This window comes from Podarcis melisellensis (assembly GCF_964234715.1).
Source record: "Podarcis melisellensis genome assembly, chromosome: 9".
Classification (NCBI taxonomy): domain Eukaryota; kingdom Metazoa; phylum Chordata; class Lepidosauria; order Squamata; family Lacertidae; genus Podarcis; species Podarcis melisellensis.
The window spans coordinates 42,176,125-42,203,445 of record NC_138541.1 but is presented as its reverse complement, the minus strand read 5'-3'; the positions used below and the strand labels follow the sequence as shown (position 1 = coordinate 42,203,445).

General features: G+C 39.7%; 1 protein-coding gene across 4 annotated transcripts in view; it reads left to right on the top strand.

The window, feature by feature from the left end:
- FSTL5 (follistatin like 5) overlaps positions 1–27,321 on the top strand; it is a 323,965-nt gene that overhangs the window by 253,867 nt on the left and 42,777 nt on the right. For 2 of the 4 annotated variants that reach the window (XM_081926021.1, XM_081926020.1), the window contains 4 exons: positions 2,071–2,191; positions 11,940–12,101; positions 12,821–12,955; positions 26,866–26,892. In XM_081926021.1, coding sequence (XP_081782147.1) covers positions 2,071–2,191; positions 11,940–12,101; positions 12,821–12,955; positions 26,866–26,892 — 445 coding nt within the window. The remainder of the gene's footprint in view (positions 1–2,070; positions 2,192–11,939; positions 12,102–12,820; positions 12,956–26,865; positions 26,893–27,321) is intronic. The other 2 variants (XM_081926023.1, XM_081926022.1) reach the window with 1 other exon arrangement.

The window sequence follows — 27,321 nt, the reverse complement described above, 5'->3', positions numbered from 1 at the left end:
CTTGTCTGAACCAGGCCAATATGCCACTGCTTTGAGCATAATGTCATCTCACCTTATTTAGTTTCCCAGTTTGAGCTTTTTATCATCTGAAGGCTTTTAAACAGATCAGAAAAAAGTGCTTTGCTATGTTGCTGTATCCTTTAATTTCCTGTTATGTGTTGTATTTTTAGTGTTGCATTAAACATTGTACAACAGAAGTTATCTCTCATCGTAATATACTTTCAATGGGGCTCCATATGCTCCTAGCTAACAGGTTGTTCCAATTAACTTACTGTAGTTTTATGAAAATATACCACACATCTATATAAAAGAAACACCCACTTGGTACCTAATAACATTAATGGTGTGGAAACATAAAAGCCAAAATAAGAATTAAGAAGAAATTACTAACAGCAAGTGTAATGGCCTAATTAAATCATAGTTGATAACCATTACAGTACTATTGAAGACTTTCTGGATTTGAGACTGTGTAGACACAGGAGAGTACTTCACATACAACTGGGCTCAGCTTGTTTTCTTCTTTTTTCTTATTGCAACATTTCAAGTGTTGAAGAGGAAGTATGCAATTCAGTACCTTGTTTAAATCCTATCCAAGTCTGAGGAAGGATTCATTCATGTTTTATAAGAATGCAGGGTCCTGGGAAAATGAAAAAGTATATATAAAAAAGGAGAAGCGATATCAGTTACTTCTTAAAAACAAAAGAACTGGGTAGCTTCCATGTCCTATTATATATTCTGTTTCTGTTTATTGTGCTGATTATATATTTTTCATGCTTAATGCGTTCTCTGGACCATGTTGTAGCAGAAAACTGTCTAGCAGATAAAGACTTTATAGCTGAAAGATGATTCACAGCAGGCCCAATAACTTGTGACCCACCAAGTTGAACAAAGATCTGTCAGTCTTTTATGATGCTCTACCATAAGCTCAGTAAATGAATATTTTTGCTGGTTTTGCTAGCTCAACTTGGATTGAATAAATGGGACAAGAAAGTTTCATGTAGTGTAAATGGTTGATGGGCCGAGCTTTGCTCGGCTTGATAGGCTTGATAAGTTGTTCAGGTCTGATCTAAATATGCATTCAAGGTGTTGGAATGGCAGGACTTGTAGAACATAATCCTGCCCTCCCTTACACTGATTGCTGGTTGAGTAAAGTAGTATATAAATTTGTCTCTTCTGGTCTACACCTACAGATAGGTATACTGCTGTGGGCAGCATCACCACAATAGAAGGCATGAGCTATGGTCAGTGAGTGTTAAGCTACCAGTGGTGGTAAGGTGTGAAAAACTCCAAAACAGGGCATTTGGCAGTTATGGATCCACTGAATCCAGTGGCTGCAGTGCTGGATCTTCTTGAAGGAGCGTCTCCACCCCCATCGTTCAACCCAGACATGGAGATCCAGCTCCGAGGACCTTCTGGTGGTTCCCTCACTGAAAGAAGTGAGGTTACAGGGAAACTGGCAGAGGGCCTTCTCAGTAGTGGTGCCTGCCCTATGGAGCACCCTCCCATCAGATGTCAAGGAAATAAACAACTATCTGACTTTTAGGAGACATCTGAAGGCAGCCCTGTTAAGGAAGTTTTTAATGTTTGAAGTTCTATTCTGTTTTTAATATTCTGTTGGGAGCTGCCCAGAGTGGCAGGGGAAACCCAGGCAGATGGGTGGGTTATAAATAATAAATTATCATCATCATCATCATCATCACCACCACCATTATTACACGTGTGCTTCGCTGACACCTCATTAACACTGATCTGCCTGTCACTTCAGCAGGTCCACGGGCCCATTTGCAGAATCAGAATTTGCTCCCAGCATCCACTATGTTGATCCACATCATTTTAATTATGTCAGTTGATCTTCAAATTAGCTGCTGTCTTTGTGGTTTGACACATTTCCAGTGTGACTTTGATATCATGTAGGTTGTTGACAAAGTAATATTATAATATTTATACTGAAGAGATTAGAAACTCTTTAAATTCATTGGTATTTGTATCGTACCTCTAAAGTGAATTGAGCAGCTGTTGCACTTCTGTCCAGGTACTTGTGATCACCTTCTGATTCTTCTTTCCCTTTAGGATTTTGGCGATGATGGGTCCCTGTACATTACTAAGATCACAACAACTCACATGGGAAATTACAGCTGCTATGCAGATGGCTATGATAAACTTTATCAGACTCATATTCTTCAAGTAAATGGTAAGGGGAAATGTTTGATTTGCCAAGTTGTGGTGCAGTCTCTAGATTTAATTCAGTAGACTGTTTTGGTTTCTTAATTGCTATATGAAAACCAAAAAGCAAAAGCAGACATGGATGATCAGTTTTCATTAATATTTTCTCTTCTATAAACAAAGCTACAGGAAAATGAGATTTAATCACAGCGTGTAGCAATTCTAAATAATTAATTCTTATTGAAAATAATAAGGAAGACCACACAGTTTATTTACTCTGTACTTTGAGCTCTTAATTGTGTTAAACAATGTGCCTTCTTAGTATTCTGTTTGTAAAATAATAGATATTTAGGGAAAACATGGCTTTGAATAACAGATTAATCATGTTATTGCATACTGCAATAATCCATTTGTAGTCTGTCTGTTTTCAATAATGTGACATGCTTTCCAGAAAAAAAGCTGTCCTCATATTAAAGAAAAATAGGACTTAAAATGCAGAGCAACCTAATGCATCCAGTAAGCCATCATAGACCTACTGGAACTCAGTAACAATGGACACCATTGTCTCTGCTTAGTGGCTTGTAATGCATGTGTTTTGACTAGTATTTTGAAGCTCCTTCCAAAGCGATCAGATCATCTAATATGTATTTTGCTTTATTGAATAGAATGGTCAGAGGTCTCTATGAATATTTATTAGCTCTGTACGTGTCAATCACTATGACTTCTTGATATCTAGGAAGGAGTTAAGACTTATTAGAAGGGTGCTACTTTATCAAACTCCATAAAAATCCAAATAAAAGGAGGGATTTTATCTCTTTAGGCCAAAGTATCAAACCAATCACCTACCTTTTTTCTCTGTCAACTTAAAGGAGGTGGGATTGTTGGGGAAGAAGAAGAAAAAGATACAGATTTCTACAGGGCTATAATGTGCCACATAGTTTCTTACATTAAGGATACATCTCTCTACAGTTAATACAATCACTGTGACCATGATTTGACAGTACTCCTGTAGCTATATTTTTGTATTTGCACTTTCGTCAAATCAGATTGTGAACAGATGAATATATTGGGATTTGCACATTGAAGCTAAACTGGGTCAAAATGTGAAGCTTAATGCTTTGGTCAGATGAAGCAGCAATTTTATGGATTCTGTTTGTAGCTCTAACCACTGTTTTCCTAAATATTGGCAAAGAAACCAGCACTTGTAGTCCAAGAAAAAGATTAATTAATGCAATGGCACTCGTATAACAGAAGAGTCAAAATAAGGTTAACAAGATAATGAAGCTTAGTTGATCTTTAAGATCTAATGTGAGAATGCTTTGAAATATGTTTAATTGGACTTTGACCACTTTTGCAACATGTCTATTTTCATTCATATGAATCAGTAGTAATTGTTATCACTAATGTTCTGTCATTTTATCTGTTTAAATTTGCTTTGTTTTTCCTTTCTTTTATCCCAGAATTAAATTCCATTTTTGTTTGTGTTCCATTTTATTTTTACTTATTTGTTTAGATTTATATCCTGTGTTGACCTGAGGATAAATCAACATATACAGTAAATATGTCACTTTCTAACCATGCAGGGATTTGAGCAATATTAAATGCATAGCAGAGAGAGAGAGAGAGAGAGAGAAACAAGCACAGGTTTAATGCAATTATATATTGGCATTAACTCTGTGGAAAGGAATTCCAATAATCACATCCATCCCTAGTCCTGCATATACTGCAATGTACTTGCAAAGGTAGTAATAATGCATGTGAGCGATAATGCAAACGTAATGTGGGAGAGCATCTACAGCTTGATTTTTCATTGCTATAGCCGTTTGGTGTGCCTTAATCATTGTTGATCTTCCATGGGCATGGGTACACCAAAAGACCCAACATCCATGCATTTGGTACCTCTTTTCCGGTTCACAAATAGCCACAACCACTGGATTGTTCAGTTTACTCTGGTTTATTATGACCAGGGTGTTACATCACATGCTGTTCCCCAGTGAGTAGTTTCTTGTTGGGGCACCAACTGGGTAGTATCTGAGGCCTTACACCTTGCACTGTGGACTGCAAGCCACTCAAGTTTCTTCCTAGCACCTTGCCTCTACTGGGGTTTTTCTCTAGTCAGACCCTTTCTGTCCCTGCCTTTCTTCTTCAGTTATAAAGAACTCCATGTCAACCAGTGTTTCTTTTCACTCTTATCGGACCCCACTGCAAGGAGAAGAAATGGCATGTCTTATCTAACTGCAGGCTTGGCTTCCTGCTGCACAGAAAGCACAGGGGGCGGTAGAGCAGTTCCTGGCAACCCTTCACAATGAAAGAGGGAGGGAGCAGGGTGGAAAGTTGCTGGTTGAGAACATTGATGGATGTGTGTTTGTATAACCTGGAACTGTCCCACTGGGACAAAAAATGAAGTGAACCAGCCAGCAGACCTGTCAGACTAATAGTTCCCAAGCAATATGACACATCAACCACAACTTGGCCACTATTGATTTTTGATAAATTCCCTGATTATCTGATTCCAAGCAGAGGTGAATTTAAGGAAGCATGACCACTTTGTTCACACTGGGCATGGGGCCTTGGGGGCACCATCACTATGGTGTAGAATGGAAGCAAAGAGGCGGGGGGAGGATTTTGGTGTTGCATAGAACACTGCTGAAATTAGTCCACCACTACTTCAAGGAGGGAGTCAATATGTATGTCATAGTATCTCTAGAGAACCATATCTCCCCACCCTTCTCACCTTACCTTACATACTGCCTGACTCTAAAAATAGGCATAACTCTTTGTACTGAATGATGGACAGAGCCTCGGCTAGCCTGCAGTGAAAATAATTTCCATACCTTCAGAATAATATACCTGTTTAGCGTAAATGTTTCCGTTCTCTACTGGAGGCAAGAGCATCTATTTCCAGAGAGAACAAGGTGAACCATATCATTTATTATTATTATTATTATTATTATTATTATTATTATTATTCTCAAAGCTACTCAGGGTAGTGTACATAGTCACACACATGTTACAACAAACCTGTGACTGTACATCAGGATGAAAGGGTGTGCTGACCAAGGTCACCCTTTATGACCTTGTGTCTGAGCACAAGTTTGAATTTTGGTCTCCCCATTTCTAGTCAAAGACTCTAGCTATGATGCAACACCAGCTCTGTTGCATAGTGAAGGAATGGAACTTCTAATTAATGCCCTGTCCTGGCAAAGATGAGCTTGGAATGGAATCTGGAGGAAGGCAGTTGGATAGTGGCTCAGCAGACGTAGCAAGAAAAAGGAACTGAAGCACAGAGACTGTGGAAGCACTTAACAGGACAAGAACTGGAGTCAAATCAAGTCCTTCAGAACAGGTTCTAGGAAAAGATATGACTTGTTCTGACAAAGGTTGGTTGAGCTCTTCTGTAGTCCCTCTCTGCTCCACTCCTTTTCTGGAGAATCAAAACCATCAAAGTGACAACTTCCTGACCCGTAACCTAGCAGCCTGTTTTCTCTGTTGCCGGGCTGTACAATGCAGCCATGCACAGATTCAGTGGCTTGTGAATCCAGTGGAAGAAAAGACACTGGCTCCTCAGTGGCTGCAGTCACTGGGGTTCCTGGTTGAAGAATCTCAGTTGAGGCAGGACCCTGATGGTTGGACTTGGTCTCTGTGGTGTCAGGGTCCAGATCCAGTGTTTCTGGGGACTGTGCTACCTGATTCAGGAGCCCCTTTTCATCTAAATCCCTTATGAACATATGGTAATGCAGCTAAAAAACCTGCATAACACTTCTTTTTTGTGATAGGATAGAAATCCTTAGTACATTTACCTGCAAGCATGATACTTTCAGTTCAGTGAGACTTACTTGTGAGCACATGTGATTAATCAGTGTGTAAATCAAATATAACATTTAAACAAAACTGGTTTATAGATCACCATTTTGATCCAGATCTATGGTTCTGCCCCCCCCCCTTTCCGAAGTTGGTAAGTGCTACTAAGAGAGAGAGAGAAAGAGAGCACAATTTTATTTTATTTATGAATATTCACCATATTAACTTTTGAGTTGATCTGAGTGTGGAAACAGAATGAATGAGGTAGGACAGTGACAGGGAGCAATTGATGTTTTCAATAATGTCATAGACAAGAGGCATTTGCTCTTTTACTGACTTATACATAATTTATAGAATTCAGTCTATAATTTTTCATTCAAACTTTGCTTCATTTTCAAAGACGTACAATGTGCAAATAAAACAACACAAGTCCAATAGCAACTTTTCATACAACATGGATAAGTTGTTGTTGTTATATTATCTTAGTGATATATCGATGGCAATTTGATGAATAGTGGCTACCTGAATAGAATAGCGACAAAATTTAGAAGCAGAGAAAATAATATTTATATGGATATATATATACAGTGGTACCTCGGGTTAAAGGGACACAGGTGGCGCTGTGGGTTAAAGCCTCAGCGCCTAGGACTTGCTGATCGAAAGGTCGGCGGTTCGAATCCCTGCGGCGGGGTGCGCTCCCGCTGCTCGGTCCCAGCGCCTGCCAACCTAGCAGTTCGAAAGCACCTCCGGGTGCAAGTAGATAAATAGGGACCGCTTACCAGTGGGAAGGTAAACGGCGTTTCCGTGAGCAGCTCTGGCTCGCCAGAGCAGCGATGTCACACTGGCCATGTGACCCGGAAGTGTCTCCGGACAGCGCTGGCCCCTGGCCTCTTAAGTGAGATGGGTGCACAACCCCAGAGTCTGTCAAGACTGGCCCGTACGGGCAGGGGTACCTTTACCTTTACCTTTACCTCGGGTTAAGTACTTAATTCGTTCTGGAGGTCCGTTCTTAACCTGAAACTGTTCTTAACCTGAAGCACCACTTTAGCTAATGGGGCCTCCTGCTGCTGCCGTGCCGCTGGAGCTCAATTTCTGTTCTCATCCTGAAGCAAAGTTCTTAACCTGAAGCACTATTTCTGGCTTAGCGGAGTCTGTAACCTGAAGCGTATGTAACCTGAAGCATATGTAACCCGAGATACCACTGTATATTGAAAAAAGAGCAATACCTGTAAGATTTCATTTTAAGTAAATTCATGAGCACTATTCAGATGAATGGTTAGGGAGAACATTTGAGTGGGAGAAGATGTGAGTGGCAAGTAGGACCACATCACATGGGCTTTCCCCCTGTAATTCACACATTCAGTGCAAATGTCTGAAGACTGAGATTGGACCATCATGTACACAGGCTTCCACACAATCTGGAACCCTAAGCAGTAGAAATCAGTCCTTGTCACCCTATCAAGGCCAAAGAGGCTCACCTGGTGCCATCATTATATGTCTTTAGGTGCCAGGCGAAAACATTCCTCTTTACCCAGGCCTTCAGCCTCTAAACAATCTGTGGCCTTTTTAATGTATGGGGGGGCAGTTATTATGATTGTTTCTGTGATTATTTCCCTGTCTATTTTTATTATATTACGTAAATGATTTTCTAATGTTATACACCACACTGGGATCTTCAGATAAAGTGGGTTTTATACTTTGAATTATTATTATTAATAATTAATTAATTAATTAATAGCAGCAGCCAATCTCCCTGCAACAGCCCCAATTTCCCCAAGTTTGTGAAAGGAAACATGGGTGAGGAATGTGAATAGCAACACTGGGATTCAGGATTAAGACCTAGACACTAGCACCAGCATGCTCATAGCAGTGTTACTTAATACTGCGAAGTACTGGAAGCTGCATTTCCCTGTTGCCAGTTGGCTGCTGCTGTGCATATGTTCAGCAGTGTCCAGAACTAAGTCTGAGGTTTAATATCCTTCAACGAGAAAGGGTGGGATAGCAGCATGAAGCGTGACTGCAGGGCTTTATTGTAATGGATCTGTCATATATGATCTAGTTGAGATTCCTGCATTTCAGGTAGTTGGACTAGATCAGGCACAGCCAAACTTGGCCCTCCAGCTATCTTGGGACTACAACTCCCATCATCCCTAGCTAACAGGACCAGTGGTCAGGGATGATGGGAATTGTAGTCCCAAAACAGCTGGAGGGCCAAGTTTGGCCGTGCCTGGACTAGATGATCTTCGGGGTGCCTTCCAATTCTACAATTCTATGGTTCTTTTCGGACTGGTGGAATAGAAGGGACAAAGGCCAAATAAGCTGGCAGCTTTTCACCTAGGTACAACAATAAAATCCCTGTAGGAAGCCTACGACCATGAAATAAATTGGTTACCAGGATAAGGATAAAAACCTGTCATCTACCACTTCAGAAATGGAAATGAGGGCATACTAAAGCACTCAATTCTCACACTGAGAATCAAGGTTCTACTTCACATTCTAAAGGCTTTACTCATTATTTGTAAGTTGCTTTTCCAGTTGCACTAGAAAAAGCATAATTGTCCTAAGCTAGGTTGTCAACAGTTCAGTATGCACCTCAGCAGCTGCATTATGTGGAAATGTGGAGCAGGCACTGCATGGTGCCTTTGCACTCCCATTATATGCATCTACAAGCGCGAGAAGCAGATACGAGGTACATCCCACACTCTGAGATTTAACTTCCAACTACCAGAAAACAGAAATTGTCTCTGATAAATAGGAACAGCTGGAGCGTATGATAAGAATCAAGATTAAAGTTTGTTATTTCTAATTTCCTCCTTCAAAAACTAGTCAATGCTTTTCATTTTGTGTATGATTATTACTGAGGTGCAAAATGCGTCAAAGTCATTTCTTTCTTGCCAGCGTAATTATAACGAGGGTGTCATGCTGAGCCATTTCCTTTAAACAGTTGGGTTGCATCGGAAAACAGATAATCCCATTTCATAATAGTCAAAATTAATAATTTATGTTTTATCATTCAAATTTTCTCCCGTGTCAATAACTGTGCCTCAAGTTGGTACTGGAATGTTAGGGTGTTGTTGTTGTTTAAAAAAACAAATCTAAAAGTATTGGAAAGTGCATTCTTCGTATGACTGATTTTTCTTTCTCAGGCAATATCAGTTATGTCCATAAGTAATTAATGATCAGCTACCCACTCACCTTTTTTTGCAAAAGTAACTCTCCCCAGATTTTTGGAGGAAGATGAAAACTATTAACAACAGTATTATTTAATAATTTATTTATTTTCACAGTCCCCTCCCTCCTAAAAAAAACATCCCTGTGAAAATAGAGACCATTTCCTGCTGCTTTTTTAGGAAATGTCTCCACCTACATGATTTTCATCTCAACTTTAATTAACACTGTGTTAAACTCTACATACCAACTTTGGGAAACAATTCCTGTGCAGCCCCCAGAATGAGGTCCCTCTTTTGTGAAGACATTAGCATTTCTGTGAAATTTTCAAGGGAGAGTGTTTGGCACCTCCTTAATAAAAATTACAGCATGTGGTATGTGGTTCTTTCCTTTTCATAGTTCTAGCATGGCATTCCACAGCCTCTCTAGATTCCTGTGGTTCCTGGAACAGCCCTGGGAAGACATTGCATTACAGTAGTACCTCAGGTTACATACACTTCAGGTTACAGACTCTGCTAACCCAGAAATAGTGCTTCAGGTTAAGAACTTTGCTTCAGGATGAGAACAGAAATCGTGTTCCGGCGGTGCAGTGGCAGCAGGAGGCCCCATTAGCTAAAGTGGTGCTTCAGGTAAAGAACAGTTTCAGGTTAAGTACGGATCTCCGGAACAAATTAAGTACTTAACCCGAGGTAACACTGTACAACATTCTCACCTGAACTTTCCAGAGAGAGGACGAAGCCACAGAGGCTGCATGTGGAGTGCCTGAGAGCAGCACACTCATTTGTTTTTTAAAGTAAAATCCTTTCTTGCACCTCTGTCAGGTGTTGGTGAAAAGCCCATGAGGGAGGGCCTTTCCCACAGCACACAAAACTGGGTTGTTGGCACTGGGAGCATGCTAGAATTATGAAAAGGAAAGAACATGTGCACCCAGGCCTTGTCTGTCTTCACTGAAATTCTCCCCTTCCCACATTTTTAAAGGAATCTTTTGTACTGCCCTTCCCCGCAAGAATGGCCAGACAAGCAAACAAACCTTCAGCTGAGATTATTAGCACAGCATTATATAATCTTCTCTTGAATCCTTTATTTGTACTTGGTTCCACTGGAGGATCAGGAAATGATAATCCATCTTCTTACAGCAGCTAGGAGGTATACTAGTTTAATGGGGTAGAGAGAGATTCTAGTGACATTAGTATGGCTATTATGAATTTGGCACATCATGTTTATAATAAAGTTAGCACATTTTATTTGAGATGGGGAAGGTAAGCGAGATAATATTAAATTTATTGGAAAACGGTACATTTTCATCATACCGGAAGTTGAAGGTGCATGACCTCAGAACCATGTGGTTTAAGACTCTTTTGTAAGGTATTATCTTCCACGTGTGGTTTTCTGTGAACTTGTGTTTTTCTTATGAGATATATGGGGGGGGGGAATAGATGTCCTCAACTTTTCCCCCGACTCTGCATTCTTCCATCCACACATTTAGCCCTACATGATTCATGTATGCTAGAGCTGTATATGTGCATTTGGAGCTCCTTAGATTGTGAACAACATCGCTGGAAGTTGGCTGTGGTGGGTGGCTATGTGGACTTTTGATACCTGCAGTTACCTCTAGATTATTACTTTTTTTCTGTTTGAAAGGAGTTAGCACAAAATCATACGATGCAAGCATTAAAATTTAATTAGTAGGGATCTACTGCAATCGCAGTGAAAGTAAATAACCTGAAGAGATGGGTGTAAGCAATCCATTTTAATTAGAGAGCTTTATTGTTAATGCAGAGGTACATTTGTATATGACAACTCTTATTTTACAATTACATCACACAGTAGTTTTGTCTTACACTGTAAATCCCAGGTGAGGTAACAGTATAGTCATAAATGACTAGATGTAATCCTCTGATTGCCACTCAGCCATGAAATGTGGTTTTCCCCTCACTAATTATGTATTGATTCCGACTCTACGAGTTTAATTTTCTCATGCAACTTGGAAAGGAAGATATATTTTCAATGCAGAAATATTTATCTACTTACCATGGGTATGTAGGCAAGTGGCAAATGGCCCTGCATGTTCACCCTTCCACAATACAGGAAAGGAGGAAACTACCTTATACAGAGTGAGACATTTCGTCCATCTAGCTTAGTATTGTGTACACTGATGGATAGGGGCTCTCTAGGATTTCAGACAAGAAATCTTTCTCCCAGCCCTACCTCAAGATGCTGGGGATCGAACCTGCATGCAAAGTAGCTGTTTTACCACTGAGCTATGGCCCTTCCCAAATTGTATGACAGAGGTCAATATCTGCTAGGAAACATTTACATGCACACATTCATAATTTTATTGGTGTGCCGCCTTTCCACAGTTCAAACCTTGTTCAGTGTGGCTTACAACATGTAGAAAGGCATAACTACAACACAACAAAAGCAGTAATAAACAATAAGCAAAACATTAAAATACACAACCAAACTGAACAATTTCCACATAAATCACAAGATCTAAAATAAATATACAAAAAACCCAACAGCAACAACCCCTCCTCCTCAGCAACCCCCCCAAACAAAACCCCAGCCCAAGAGTCTGTTCAGCAGCCATAGCTTTTTGTGGCTGGAGTCAGTCAGGGCCCAGGAGGAAAAGGCCTACAAGGCAGGGAGCAGGTCTTCCAGGACTCGTGGTCAAGATGGTCAATGTCATGATTTCCTTCTGCTTTGCCAATGATACACGGCTAAGCAGTTGTTATCACTGATTAATTTTTAAAATATGATTGCATTTGCATTCCATTTGATTTATCATACTTTTTTGTCTATTTCAGTTCCGCCAGTCATAAGAGTGTTTCCCGAAAGCCAAGCAAGGGAGCCTGGTGTTACAGCCAGCCTTCAGTGCCATGCAGAGGGTATCCCCAATCCAGTGCTTGGCTGGTTGAAGAACGGGATTGATATCACTCCAAAGTTATCTAAACAGTTAACTCTTCAAGGTAAAAGCGTAGGCATGTCTTTTTATCTGCACTACAAAGACTTTGGAGAGCAACGTGAACTTTTAAACTGGTGTAATTTATTTATCATGCCTTCAGGCAGAGCCTTGAGCAACAGGTATGATGTGTTAACTCCACCTCAGAAGTGAAGCTGACAGTTCTGAAGTCTACAAGTAACCTGTTCCATATATGTTTTCCTTTACTTCTCTGTCTATAGCTATTTTCAATTCACCTTAGTATGTTTGTGCGAGTGTATCAAGTAATCTTTTTAGGAAATGTTACCACAGTGAAGTATTTTCCAATTTGAAGTGGTAAGTTTATAAAAAACCAAGCACATGCTGTTTAACCAACTAACATATCTTCTCCTTTAATCTGTGAATATCAGTTTCTGAATTAGCATTTTTATAGACCAAATCCAATGCCTCTCTCTACCTGAGAGTTCACACGTGCATTGATTGAGCTATGATGAAATCTGCACACATTGGCACTGAAATAGAAAAAGGCATTGTTCCTCTCTGATAGCAAGCAGAAGAATGTGCAACATTGACCAACTGCATATTTGTGGCCACATTTTATATCTCCCAAATTAGGGGAGTTCAAGGAGGAGGGACAAAAGCTTTAAACGGGCTGGGCTAAAACAAATGCTACCTGTTTCATCTTGCGAGCAAAGTAACACAACAAAAACCATAATTCACGTATTCCTTTTTTTCTTCTGCACCCAGCAAATGGCAGCGAGGTCCACATTAGCAATGTACGCTATGAAGACACAGGAGCATACACCTGTATTGCAAAGAACGAAGCAGGAGTGGATGAAGACATCTCTTCACTTTTTGTGGAGGATTCTGCTCGAAAGACACGTGTGTACTTTTTATTTTTTCCCCTCATACCTAGAGAAGAAAAGCTATCAGTAATTGATAGGAAGTACTTAGAAACCGTAGGAGACACACACATAAGAAAAAAGTTTTACTGTCTCATAATATGTTTTGAGACATCCCTTGGAATGTTCTGATTGAGGCTAGATCATCAAATGTGGCAGGTTCATATAACTGGAAAGAGGTCAAATCACTGTAGCCTGCTAGTTTTCCCAGAACATCCTGTGCAAGGATTGCCTTGGCATCCATGTAATTGCTACAGAAATAACAGTCCCTCAAAAGCAATACTGACAAAAAGTAACAACAGATCCCTATTTAAGAGGTAACAGAGATTGTATCTTTGTTTTTACTTAGTCTTGCCTCTCATTCACCAGGGGAACTGATTTGTTTATGAAATCTGTGAATTTTCAGATATAATTCTAAGTAGCTCTTCCAGGAATTTAGGGTGTAAGTAACTGGCCAAACAGCCTGACTGAACCTGCAATAAATATATTGTCTTTGGTTTGGTTACAATAGTGTGTGTGTGTGTGTGTGTGTGTGTGTGTGTGTGTGTGTGAGAGAGAGAGAGAGAGAGAGAGAGAGAGAGAGAGAGAGAGAGATTAGTAATTTAAGGTTTTTGTGCTTCTTCCTGCTGCAATCTCCAGAACCCTCTGAAAAGCTGCTTTCCAGAATGGTATTTGGTGTGACATGGGTGGAATAATAAGAAATCAGGGACCACCTTTGTACAAATAGGTGCGCTTGTTAGGGCACCATCGGATCTCAGTCATTAACATCTAAGGTGTGAGGTCTGTTCAGTCATATTTTTGACTTTATTATCTGGGAATGCATTGGAAATCTTATGGAAGGGAAATGTGTGGCTTCATGGAGTCAGCATAAATATCAACAACAATTATTTCCTTGATTTGTGCTGTATTTGCTTACGGTGTGTGGTTTATGGAAGAAGTTGATGTACTAGACATCAACTTTAAGTGCTGACCAAGCAAAATTGTGTTTCCCAGTGCTTTCCGTGCCTGGCTTATTGCCATAGAAGTGTCAGGCATCAAAAGTGGGGAGAGAGACCTCCTTTGTGCATCTACCAAAAAAAAAAAAATTACAATGGTAGAAAGTGTAACTAGATGAGAATGGGGGTTGGATGCAGGGGTGTGTAGGTGGAAAGGTGACCCCCCCCCCAGTTAACATCCACCCCATGACCAAAGAGAAATGTAGTACTCACTTTGTTTTGAAGTGAGCATTATTAGTCACCAAGGTTTGTATAAAACTTATAGAGCAATAGTATACACATCTGCACAACACAAAGTCCCACTGTGTTCAATGGGGCTTATTGCCAGGTAGCACTAAGGTGTAGATTGGCTTCCCATTGCAATTAATTTTTGACTGGTGGTTTTTGTAGATCCTTGAGATTACCTTTCTAATTCTAATGACTGGAGATGGAAATGGTATTTCTAAATGTGACATTAGTTACTGAGAAAATTACCACATCATTCAAATGTTTTTCCAGCCTTCTGCTGCTTCTCCTCTTCCTAGCTAGGCTGACACTGACATTGTCATAAATATATAGAAGGAAGCCCAATTATAGTTACAGTAGTCATCTATGTCAGTACATCACTTCTAAGAATATTTCATAGCATTGGATACTATTCAATAATTTGATTATCTGGCTGAAGAATAAAACACTACTTGATATATTTGGTGGCCTCTTACAAGTAAATGTCACAAGTGCCATCTGTCTTCAAATGGCAGCTTCTCTGCTATGTTGTCTCGGTGATGAAGTGAAATTGAATGAAATTAATAGTCGCTAGTGAGGCTGTTTACCACCTGGTAGCAGTAATTCTTACACAGTCAAAATAGACCATCACAGTGCCTAATAAAAACTTGTCATTACAAAACGGATATATCTTGACTCTCATCCCCACATAATAATATTCCTAGAAGCTCTCCAACAGGCTTGAGCCACACAATCTTGTGCTCAGTTCCACTGAAATCACTAGAGTTACATATGCTCGGGTAGATGCAATACTCCTCAGTACGACTAATATTTAAAAGAAAACAGTAGTTGATTTATCACAATGTGAACTTTGCAGGTAACCTGTTGTTGTTGTTTAGTCGTTTAGTCGTGTCCGACTCTTCGTGACCCCATGGACCAGAGAACGCCAGGCACCTCTGTCTTCCACTTCCTCCCGCAGTTTGGTCAAACTCATGCTGGTAACCTCGAAAACACTATCCAACCATCTCGTCCTCTGCCGTCCCCTTCTCCTTGTGCCCTCCATCTTTCCCAACATCAGGGTCTTCTCCAGGGAGTCTTCTCTTCTCATGAGGTGGCCAAAGTACTGGAGCCTCAGCTTCACAATCTGTCCTTCCAGTGAGCACTCAGGGTAGATTTCCTTCAGTATGGAGAGGTTTGATCTTCTTGCAGTCCATGGGACTCTCAAGAGTCTCCTCCAGCACCATAATTCAAAAGCATCAATTCTTCGGCGATCAGCCTTCTTTATGGTCCAGCTCTCACTTCCATACATCACTACTGGGGAAACCATAGCTTTAACTATACGAACCTTTGTTGGCAAGGTGATGTCTCTACTTCTCAAGATGCTGTCTAGGCCTGTCATTGCCCTTCTCCCAAGAAGCAGGCGTCTTTTAATTTCGTGGCTGCTGTCACCATCTGCAGTGATCATTGAGCCCAAGAAAGTAAAATCTCTCACTACCTAACTTACTTGCAGGTAACCTAACTGACTGTTAATACAAGCAAACCACATATTTCAAAGCCAGTCCTGCCATGGGCAAACCGCGTTCAGAATCTCCGGCTGTTTTTTATTTGTACATTTATTTTGCTTTTACCAGTCAGCAGCCCCATATGGTAAATGAAGTTACGTTGGGAAGGTGTGGAAAGCCAACCCTTCCCCCCCCCACCCCATATCCCTATACTAAATGTTATGTGCTAAATCTCCATAAAGCAGCTGGTGGTGCTGCCTGAATGGAGAGCATTGGTGCACAGAAAGAAGAGTTCAGTGCCCTTCTCTTGCTGATGAATCATCTGATTAAAATCACACACGCCACAACCAATTCACATTTACACTGTGCCACCTGCCTTCTAAGGCAGGATGTTAGCAACAAAAGAAGCTGCTTTATAGAAAGTCAGGCAGTTTGTCTGTCTAACCCATGGGTAGGCAAACTAAGGCCTGGGGGCCGGATCTGACCCATTCGCCTTCTAAATCCGGCCTGCGGACGGTCTGGGAACCAGCGTGTTTTTACATGAGTAGAATGTGTGCTTTTATTTAAAATGCATCTCTGGGTTATTTGTGGGACATAGGAATCCGTTCATTCCCCCCCCCCAAAAAAAAATAGTCTGCCCCCCCCACAACGTCTGAGGGAGAGTGGCTGAAAAAGTTTGCTGACCCCTAACCCAATATTGTCTGCTCTGACTGGCAGAAGCTGTCCAGGTAGGATGTTCTCCTTCAGCTGCTGTCGGTTCTATTTAAGAGGGGAGGGAATGCCAGAGATTAAACCTGGATCATTCTGCATGCAAAGCATGTTCTCTACCACTAAGCTTTGGTCTCCTCAATTAAGTTAGGTTCCTTCTCAGTGGTAATCTCAGTGGTTCCTTCCAACTATTCCACCAATGGCTTCATCCTAGCCCCTGCCCTCAAATCACAGTTCCTTTCTTCTTTGTGTGCTATTCCCCAATCTCAGTATTCATTACCTCCCCCACTCCCTACTCCGTATGCATTTTTAAAAAAGCCTATCACCATTCTTCATACGATACAATAATCTTTATTGTCATTGTCCCATACAGAACAACGAAATTGAAAAAAATCTACATCAGACATTCAAAAACCAACAAGCCAGCTATCCCAGCCTGGTTAACCCCCTAAAAACTCTGATACCCCATAATTAAATGCACTATACTCCCATAGAGACTACCTTACACTGTGTTTAAAACCAAAATCGCATTTGGACAGAAACTGTTTCTCAGGCAGCTAGTCCTAGTCTTTATAACCCTGTACCTTCTTCCAGAAGGCAGAAGCTGAAAGAGATCATTTCCGGGGTACGCACTATCCTGCACTATCTCTGCAGCTTTCTTATGACACCTGGAAGCATAGATTCGATCCTGTCTCTTCCATACCTTATAGGGCAGCAGTCCCTGCCTTTCATCTTTTTAATATTATCAGTGGTCACAATGTTGAAGGAATGGGAGCAAGTGACAGAACGCATGTCCCTTTGCTTTAAACGTCTCATAATATGTTCCCCATGGAGCTCATTCATTGTGAGCTATTTAGTGGATGATAATCCTGATCAACCTCACAAGGTTGTTTTGGTTGAAAGAAACAAAGATATTGGAACAGTTTGTTTTCCTAAAAGCACCGTATAAAAGGGAAATAACGAATGCCATGGTTGCAAAGCATGAAAAATATTATTCTTTCTGGAATTAAACCCATGAACCTGACTAGTAAAAGTTAATAATACGATAGGTAAGGAGATGATTTACTTCTTATTTTCTTTTTATAAAATAAACTTTAAATCTGAATTTATAAGACATTCAAGAAGTACTACGAGCCATAAAAAGTGAGGCAGGTGAAATGTATTTTGCCAAAGCTGAGCAAACACAGCACAAAACACCAAGCATGTTTTTACTTCCGTTGCTCAGTCCCTTCCTTCCCATCTATCAAGCTAATTTGGAACATCACCAGCCAGCGCATGAGAACATAAATCACCTGTAAGGACCTCCCTATGGTAGGTCTCTTTTAGTAGAAAGCTCAATCCTGATAATTCTAGCATTTTCCTTGTCACTGTGCTTTAGTTTGCAAGTGAACAGAACAGACATTTTCTGTGAACTTCAGATTTGATTGATTTTGGGGGTTTGCCTTGTAGAAGTCAGAGCTGAAGTGATTGCTGTGGCAAAAGGATTAAACCAAGAATTGTAAATCTGAAAAGTAATATTGATTTCAGCAATAATTTACTACTGCATGCCCAATAATTGTGCCAAGCCTCTTGGCTGCGTATTTACTTGGTTCTCTCGGAACCAGGTAGCAGACATTCTGATTTTATTGTAAATAGGAGACACAATCATGCCTACGTTAAGCACTTTGAACTTATTCCTATTGATTTCAATGAGAAAACTGAAGTACTTGTTTTGTTCTCTCCCAGTGAAATCAATGGAACTTCAAGGTGCTTAACTTTTAAAAGATAATCTTTATGGTGAGTAAATATACTAAATATTATTATTACTATTATTTTTAAAATAAGGAATCTGGTTCCCTCAGTCCCATCAAACAATTTTCACCATGGCATCCTCAGCCAGAGTTCTCCGTCAGTGCCCATATTTGAGTTTTTCAATGACCTATATTGTGTTATTTGCAACCTAATCTGTCAGTTGCTCTTGCACATTGAGTATACCCAGTGCTATTTTTCTAGAAAAGGAGTCACCAGAACTCACCATGAACAACTCCCTTCTTCTCTTACAATGGCAATGGCGCCCGTTTGAGAGGTGCTGGAACTGAGTTCTGGTGAGTTCCACCTGAAAAGAAGTCCTGAGCATATCTAGTTTCATAAGGGACCCCAAGAGTCATCTTGTCCAATCCCCTGCAAATGCAGGAATAATTTAATACTCACATGCAAATATGTTGTTGAAAATAGAATGATGATAGCAACAAAGGAGGAAAAAATTAAAGTCCAAAAGTTTTAGTCAGGAGAGTTGTATATTATACAGAAGTGCCTTGCTGAGATTCCTGCTGCCTTACCCCTCCCCTCCCCTCCCTCCCTCCCTCCCAGTAAGCAACAGTGACCCACCTACCAGGAAGCTAGTATAGTGGCATTAGAAGAGAAATAATGAGGAGCCCTGGCTCTCTCCTATAGTCACTCTCTCCATGTTCTTCGTCTCAATGGCTGCAACACCAGATGTGTCAGTGTCAAGATTAACCTGCGCTGCCATCATACAGTTCTTTTTCTATTGTTCTCCATTAGCACAATATATATACCGGCTCCATTATTCTTAGGTTCTACTTTTGGCAAAGTAACCCTGCGCTGCGTAAATCCATCACAGAACACTTGAACACCTGCTTTTCTGGCTTTGATGGGTAAAAAAGAAAGTGCCCTAGTTTAGTTATATGTCTTCCAACTTGCTAGCGAGAGAAAGTTCCATGTGGTCCAGACATCAAACCTGTCGCAAAGCCTGCTCTGTGTTGTAGAGTTATACAACTTTTATGAATTAATACAGATGAAAGGTTTTGGTCATAAGCCTCAGTAGCTTTCTTCTTCGTCTAAAGGAATGTGCAGTAATGCACATTAAAGAAAAAAGAAAAAAGTTTCACAATATAAAGTACAGTCTTGACATACCTTCTCACCACAGCCCTGGAGATAGCTTTTTGGACCTCATGCATCATCTGCTTGCCTCTAAAGAGGAGCTTGGGAGGGCTGGATTTTGTTGAGTGCGATAAAGGTTCTTATATCTCACTGGGCTGTACAGAAGTAAAAGATATGAAGCATCCATTTCTCTTCCGCTGGATTTCTTTGACAGCAACAACAAAATCAGAAACTCGAATTTAATGGTGAGAAGTGGTTAATATGAAGCAAACCTTCAAAGCATTTACATTATACCTACACTTAGAATTTGAGATTAGATTTAAAAGATGTAATAACCTACAGTGCGGTTTGTTAGGAGATTAATATGCCGGCTTTTATAGCAGGCAGGAAAATGGAGTGATGGATAAGACCTTCAGTGGACCATGTGATGCCTGTTGCTGTTAGCAAGAATAAAAGGAAATAAATAGTCTGAGCTTTGGCTTTGGTTGCAGTTGGAGGATATAATTTTAGTTTAAAGTATCCTGCAGATAACACACTCTTGTCACATTTCTGCTCCTGAGAGAAGCCAGTACTACTAAGATGATAACAATTCATCATCAAAATGGAAATTCAAGATTAAAGTCAATGAAAAACACTGTGAAAGCATTTTATCCTGCAGTTGTTACATTTTTGTCTTCAAGAAGCAATGAGTTAAGCTTCTTTGACAGCTTGGCGCAATTTTAACAAAAGATGGTAATCTGGTAAACCCTTTTGACACTCCTATTAGTATTGGAACAACTTAATATATCTCTCAGTCCTAAGAGATTTTTCAGTCCTTTGTATATACGTAACATGCCCGTTTGCATGTTGTCAACACTTATTTTATATGTATTGTGTTCTAGCATAATCACAGAAGTATAATAATTAACTCCACAAGAGACTTCATGCAAACTCCAAAATTCTGGAGTCATAAACTTAAGAGTTGAAATGTGATTTGGAAATAAAGTTACATCTCAGTCCACAAAACCATTCCGTGTCCTTGTGAGCCCATAAACTGAAAGATAGCAAGGCCTGTTCAATCAGACCAAAGGCCTATCTTGTTCAGCATCCTGTTCAGACAATGGCCTATGAAAAACCCACAGACCGAGCAAGAGTGCAACAATGTTCTCCCCACTTGGGATTCACAGCAACCAGCATTCACAGCCATATTGCCTCTGAGAGTAGAGACAGAGCCATCATGGCTAGTCGCCATTCATAGCCTTAACCTCCATGGATTTGTCTGTTCCTCTTTTAAAGCCATCCTCTATGGCAGCCATCACTACATCTTGTGAGATAATGTTCATTGGTACATTAGCTTCATACCTGTGATTGGGAGGCCTTAACATTCAGAGGGTCAGTTAAACAACAATAGGACAAGTATTTCTATTATGTTCCTAAAGGACAAGCAGAGCAATCCTAAATCCCTGATCCATGCTGCTGGTAGGGTTTAGGAGTTTCGTGAAGGTATACATCTGGGGGACACGTTGCAATGGATCAACTGGAACCAAAGCCCTTCCAATTCTGAGGAGGTACCTCAACTGTGTCCTCAGGCTGTGCCAGTTTGCATGGTGAAACAGGGGCAAAACATCCCACTCCCCCTTCCGTATTGACCAGCAGGAGCTGGCAGAACTGCAGATGTGGCTGGAAAATCCAGCCCAAGCTAGGATTGCTCCTTAGACTCAGTTGGTGGGGATCCTATAGCTCATAATAGAACCCTGTTCCTTCAGTCTGTGGCACGCACACACAGGCACTCAGATTGCCACATCTTATAGGGAATAGGAGACTTGTGTGCCCCCTTCCATAAACCTATCCAGCTCTTCTCAAAGTTTGGGGCTGCAACCCTAACCCTGGGAGTAAGCCCTGTGAAATTCAGTAGGATTTACTTCCAAGAATTGCCACCTGACTAGCTAAAGACAGCTTTGTTATGTCCTAGAAAAGATTTCTCTGTGAATGGGCAATGTACCTGTGGCAGACTAAATTGAGCCACTACTAATTTAGTGTCTCCTGTCTGTTGTTATCATTTCTTTCACAACATTAACAATGATTACTGAGTGTATGCTGTGGTGGTGCATTTGTATAAATTATGTTAGCCACAGAAGGATAATATACTTCAGACCAGGACCCTGTGACCATCATCTGAAGCCCTTCTTCATGCACCTCTTCCACAAGAGGTCCAAAGGGTAGCAACACAATCTTATATTTCCATGTTGTGAACTGCCCAGATATCTACAGATGAAGGGCAGCATGCTAAATAAATAAGTAAATAAATAAATAAATAACTCTCAGGGTGTACTATAGAGATGGTGATGTTTAAAATAAGACTGACTTAAGACATAACAACCATAGAGGAATCATGTGTGACTCACTATTCTTCTATCACTGTAAGGTCTCCCATCCCCTCTAGGTCTGTTGAGAAGGCATTTTAAACCTTCATGCTCTCACACATCTTCCAAAGGGGTTCTTTGTCTCCCCAGAACGTGTCAGATTCCTCAAAAGTAGCCATGGTGACCCATCTGAAGTCATGTGAACATCTGAAGTCACCGTTAACGCTTTGATCGATGAACTCTCAAGGATACCCTATGAATATATTTCAAACTTGGATCCCTGTTCCTTGAAGGCCCCAGGATGACATTTTAAAAAGTGTCTTTATTCATGTTTGAAACAGAGGAATCGTAGGCATATCCTAACCTTGAGGTCCCTTTATTTGTGTGACACTTGCTCGTGATAGAACTGTGGGAATGGGATATCATATATATCGAACATTATCATTGCCGTTACACTGTAACAGCATAATAAACTGCTTGAACTTCTGTTGCACCATTTCCCGGGTCACAGATGTAATATAAGATGATATTCAACTCGAAGTAAACCTATTGAAATTAACAGACTTAACTTAGTCATGTTCTTTAATTTCAGTGGAGCAGCTGTGTGTAAGATTTAGTGGAATAGCGTCTTAGGTTTTCAGCTATAATATTTTTCAAACAGATATTTCTTTTTAAAAAACCCACTATTGATATTTTTATTATTATGATAATTTTCAAAAGCTTACTTTTAACAATAAAGCTTAGATTTGAATTTCCTCTGGAATATTTTTTAAATAATGCTGTTCTGTTTCAGGAGATCTGGATTTCATGTTGTTTACCTGTTAATGAAGTGAGAGGAAAGTTTGCCACCCAAATATTTTGCAGTAATTTACAGATGAGTTGAATATTTGATGCCCAATTAATATTTCATCCTGCATTTTTTATTCTTTAACATCCATTACAGTTCCCCATGTTACCCGGTTAAGCAGCTGTGACTCTGTCACATTCTATGAAGCAACTTCTATAAATCCTTTCATCTGTTCACCCACAGCAAGCTGAAAATTATCTGCTTCCTGCATTTTGTGTCTAGAGGCTATGTTTAAAAAATAATATGCCTTTTCACTACCATTAAATAGATCAATTTCTAACACCAGGGCCTTTTTTGCATGTCAAAGTCTTATCACCTAAGAAGAGGTTATGTGCTCTGAATACTACTGACTTCTGAGGTTCGTGGCCATCTTCTCCTGCCAGGCCTATAGAACAGCATAAGGCTAAAAACTTTTTTGACTCTGATTTATTGTCTAAATTTCTTCCACAGGGTCTTTCACAGGTCTCTCTTGCATCTCATACACAGCAATGCCTCTTTACCTCATTTCTCTGGGAATAGGTTATGCTGGCATTTTATGATATGCCTAGGTATGCAGAGCTGAACAAAGGCTTTCCAGGGACTCAATCTCAAACAGATTTTTTTATAATTAAAAAAAAAACCAGCAACTGTTGGGGTCATCTTTGTTTCCAAAGCCCATAAAGCATCTGTAGATTACCAAGGGTTTATTTATAAAACAAGATTCAGCAGTTATCTCTGGGGTTATTATTCTAAGGTTATTGTCTTCAGATAAAAACCCTGTCTACAGAATTTTCAGAGAAAGGAAATTTCAACTGCACATAACTAGCTTGCCTATATGTGGGGAATTTATGCGGTCTGTAGAACTCTGTGGTTTCTATAGATAAAACACATTGTTTTAATTATGTTGTGGTTGGAGTCAGACCTGCTGCTCTCTGAATGGAAGGGCTCCTTCCATTCTGAACAGTGAGCTGGATCAAGCAGAGGTGCCCAAAATGGACACTCCTGCAGGTGAAAGAAGGGAGGTTAGTTTTGCTGATTCCCTTTTCCCTTTGTAGCCCCCCATTGGCACTTCTCATGCTGGTCCCCCAAGCACCCAGGCCAGATTTTTGAAGGCTTTAGGCTCTCCATGGAACTTATCATTAAAAGATATAAAGAATTAATGATTTAAGATGGCAAAGACTGACAGTTATGTAGTCATGGAAAGGGACACCAAGTCAAAATGGACATTTGCAGGACCTGTGGCAAGAGACTCTTCAGGCCAACGAAATAAGCCAATATTAGTGTGGAGACCCTACAGTTTTTAAAGACCGAGGGGATGGTACCTAAGCAATGGGTGGGCAATCTAGAATTAGCAGCAGGGCTTCTGTGGATTCAGGAAGCAAACAACAGAAAGAAATGGAGAAAACTTGAAGATGTGTATAGCCAAATATGGATGTAAGATGCTACAAAAGAAGACGAATGTGGAGTTCCACACTGCACAATTCTGGATCTTACCCATGGCCTCTTTTCCCCCTGGAATTTAAGGTTGAATATAAGGTTGTATTCAACTAATGTTTAGTCAGAATAAACCCATTAAAATGAATGAACTTAAGTTAGTCCTGTCCATTAACTGTGATAGGTCTCCTCTGAGTAATCATTAGTTGAACACAACCCTTACTAAATAATAAATACACTTCTACCACTTTCTTATAACTCCATCAAGGTGGTATATAGGAAACAGAAAATGCAATCATTAACTCTGGCTGATCCAATATTAGTCCTGGATTCATTTATACCTGACTGGGACCTTAGACAGGACCAGTCACATTTACTGATTGAATAGTATGTTTTCTGTATAATTTGAAACTTCAGTATATCCAGGGACTACTTCTGGGGGGGGAAACAGAAGTGGATCTGTTTTGTCAGGAGACCTACAAGCTTAGATGGGATTCCACCCCCCTACCCAATCTCCAATAACCTGTCATGGGGATTTCGGTTGCAGAACTCTTCACAGCACTTTCCTTGATACCTCAGCAGTCATATTGTGTATCTAGGCTGCCCTCTGATTTTTTTCTCTCACCTCTCCCACCTGGGATTTGGATTTTCTGCCTGTTATCTCTCCTTTCTTTCTCAATCTTATACTGTGTACCAAATCACTCAATGCCATTACCTTACAAGTACAACTTTACCAATGATTGAGGCCTTGAACCAAGGCTCAGAGGACCCAATTCTAATTAAATCTGTGTCTTCTCAACCATGAATCTTAATGACAGCAGAGATAAAAAGAGATTCAGAACAAAGTTGCCACAGTTGTTGTTGTTGTTGTTGTTGTTGTTTTATATTGTAGTTTCTGTGCTTTTAACTTGGAATGTTATACCAAAATCCAAGTGCAGATTTTCCCTCTCTTTTTTTTTTTCAAATCCAGGAAAAATAGCCTATTGGTTCTTATGTAGCAAAATTTTGTTGTATTAAAAACTGTGATACATTTTCTGCATAACTGTCCTTGAACTGCAAATATACTCAACCAAATATTGATTCAGTCAATAAAACCTAGCAGTTAATGCACAAAAACGTTGCAAAATTATCAAATATGTCTGTTAATAGGTAGGAAAGTAGTATTACATTTCTTTAGATGAGACTTTTTACTTGTATATTCATTGGTTCATTGCTCTCAAAGTAATTTAGCTACAGTTTTGGTAATGAACTTACTTGTTTCCAATGATAAAAGTGAAATATTCAGATAATCTTTCAGAATACAAAGTGTTTATTGGATTAATCAACTCTTTCCAGCAATCTCGATGGAAGTTACAAACTAATAATATATGGCTTGCTGTTTCAATTTATTCACATTTTTTTTTCTGAGGCGGTCAGGATGAGAGGGTACCTTGTATTGGATAAACGTATGAAACGAGCATAGTTTTATTTGCTGCCCAACTAGTATGTTTGCTTTTAATGCATTTTTATTGTATTGGAATCTATTGGTGGGTCTCTGGGACACAATAAAGAATTCAGTTGAATTGGAAGAAATTTTCTCACAGATAGAACTCATCAGAGTAGTGTTACCCCACTGAAGCTCCATCCAAAATAACTAAAGGTATCCCTTGAAACATACAAGAGAAAATGTCCTTAAGTTCTGCAAATATTTGGCCTGAGAGTTAACAGAAGTAGGGAAAATGCCAAATACGGTCAGGTCTTGTTGGCTACTGAATGCAAATGTTTAAAGTCCATATTTGTTATACACTGACTAATACAAGATCTACCTTTGCCAGGACCAAATGTGTGGTGGTGAGGGGAACTATGATGGAGAGACCCAGAGCACAAATACAAATATAACTTCTTAATGTCAAGAACTGCCTTCCATGACTTTCTTTAATACTAAACATGAATGAGTGGCTATTAGTTTGGTCATGCTATTACTGATACATAATATAAGGGTTTTGCCTTAAGCCTACCAGCCCGATACTACAGGATTAGCTTAGAGAAATGTTTGGATTTTCAGTAGAGCAAGTAAGATTCCTGCATAGCAGAGAAAAAAATAACTGGAGGAAGAAAACTAATTAACTTTCTGCCTTTTTCTTAAAATTCTAAGAAAAAAAAATTGGTGTTCAAAGGTTCTTCTCTGATGTATCAGTTTCCTGTGAGTGATCTGTTTCTGAAATGTCTTAGGAACTTTTAACTTCTACTTTGATTGGGTTGTGTCTGAATTTGTCAATTTATTTTATGATGGTGTATGACTCTGCCTAGCTATGCTTCTAAAACAGAAAAAAATGGTCATAGGTTGGATAATAAGCATTTGGGGTTCTGTTTCGTTTTTCAGTTGTAAATGTTTAAACCCAAACTCCATGGAGCTCAAATCTCAATAATAATGATCTCTTGTAAATATACTAGAAAGTCTCTCTCTCTCTCTCTCTCTCTCTCTCTCTCTCTCTCTCTCTCTTGCTACAGAAAATTATTGCCTTCAGTTTTGCTTTTTGAAGGCACTAAGAAGCATCCCATAAGCTTCAAAGGAGTCAAGATCATGCAGAGCAGTTCTAAAGTGTCATTCGAATGCACCACTCATAGAATATTTTTTAATGTTTCACCTCTTTGAGATGCAGTGAAGTGTTCCCCTTTAGAATTATTCATTCTAAACACAATAGCACAATAAGACTAGCTGAAGTATCCCCATTGTCTATATTTCCACTTAAAAAGCTTTTTAAAAAAATAATAATAATAAAAAGCTTTGTGGTTCACATTAGCTTATTCATTTTCATTGAAACGTGCTAAATTCTGGTCATAAATATCAAGTGCAGTAAGTATATATCTAGGAGTCAAACAATCAGAATTTGTTTTAGATAGTTGATGCGTGCAAATCAATCTTGTATCACGTTCCTAATTTTAGAAACTGATGTGCCATTGGGTGATATTTTCATACTCATCTGTGTCTTCTGTTCTTTTCCTCTTACATGCTGCAGTTGCAAACATACTGTGGAGAGAGGAAGGTACTAATATAATTTTCTCCCCATCCTGTAGTAATTTTCTTGTCTGATGTACATATTAAATTTATAGTTAGACAATAGCTATAGCAATTATGTTTAATTATGCATTCATTCTTCACAAATAGATCTTTGCTTCTAATTCTGTTATACGATGTGTCATTGTCAAGGATAGAAAAAAAACCCCTAATTATTATTTGGGGTGGGGATGAATCCTTGGTTGCATTATCTGTAAATGTTTATCTTTTCCTTCTCTATTTGTACCTAACAATAACCCATGTTTCTAAAAGGCTTACGGGCATATCTGAGTTACAGTTAAAACTCCCTGTGGGGACTGTGCCCTTAACTTGTCCTGTTGCTGTCATAAATCATTTGGCCAATCAGCTTATCTTCAGTCAGAATGTTGACCCAGGAATGTGAATCATTCTTATTTTG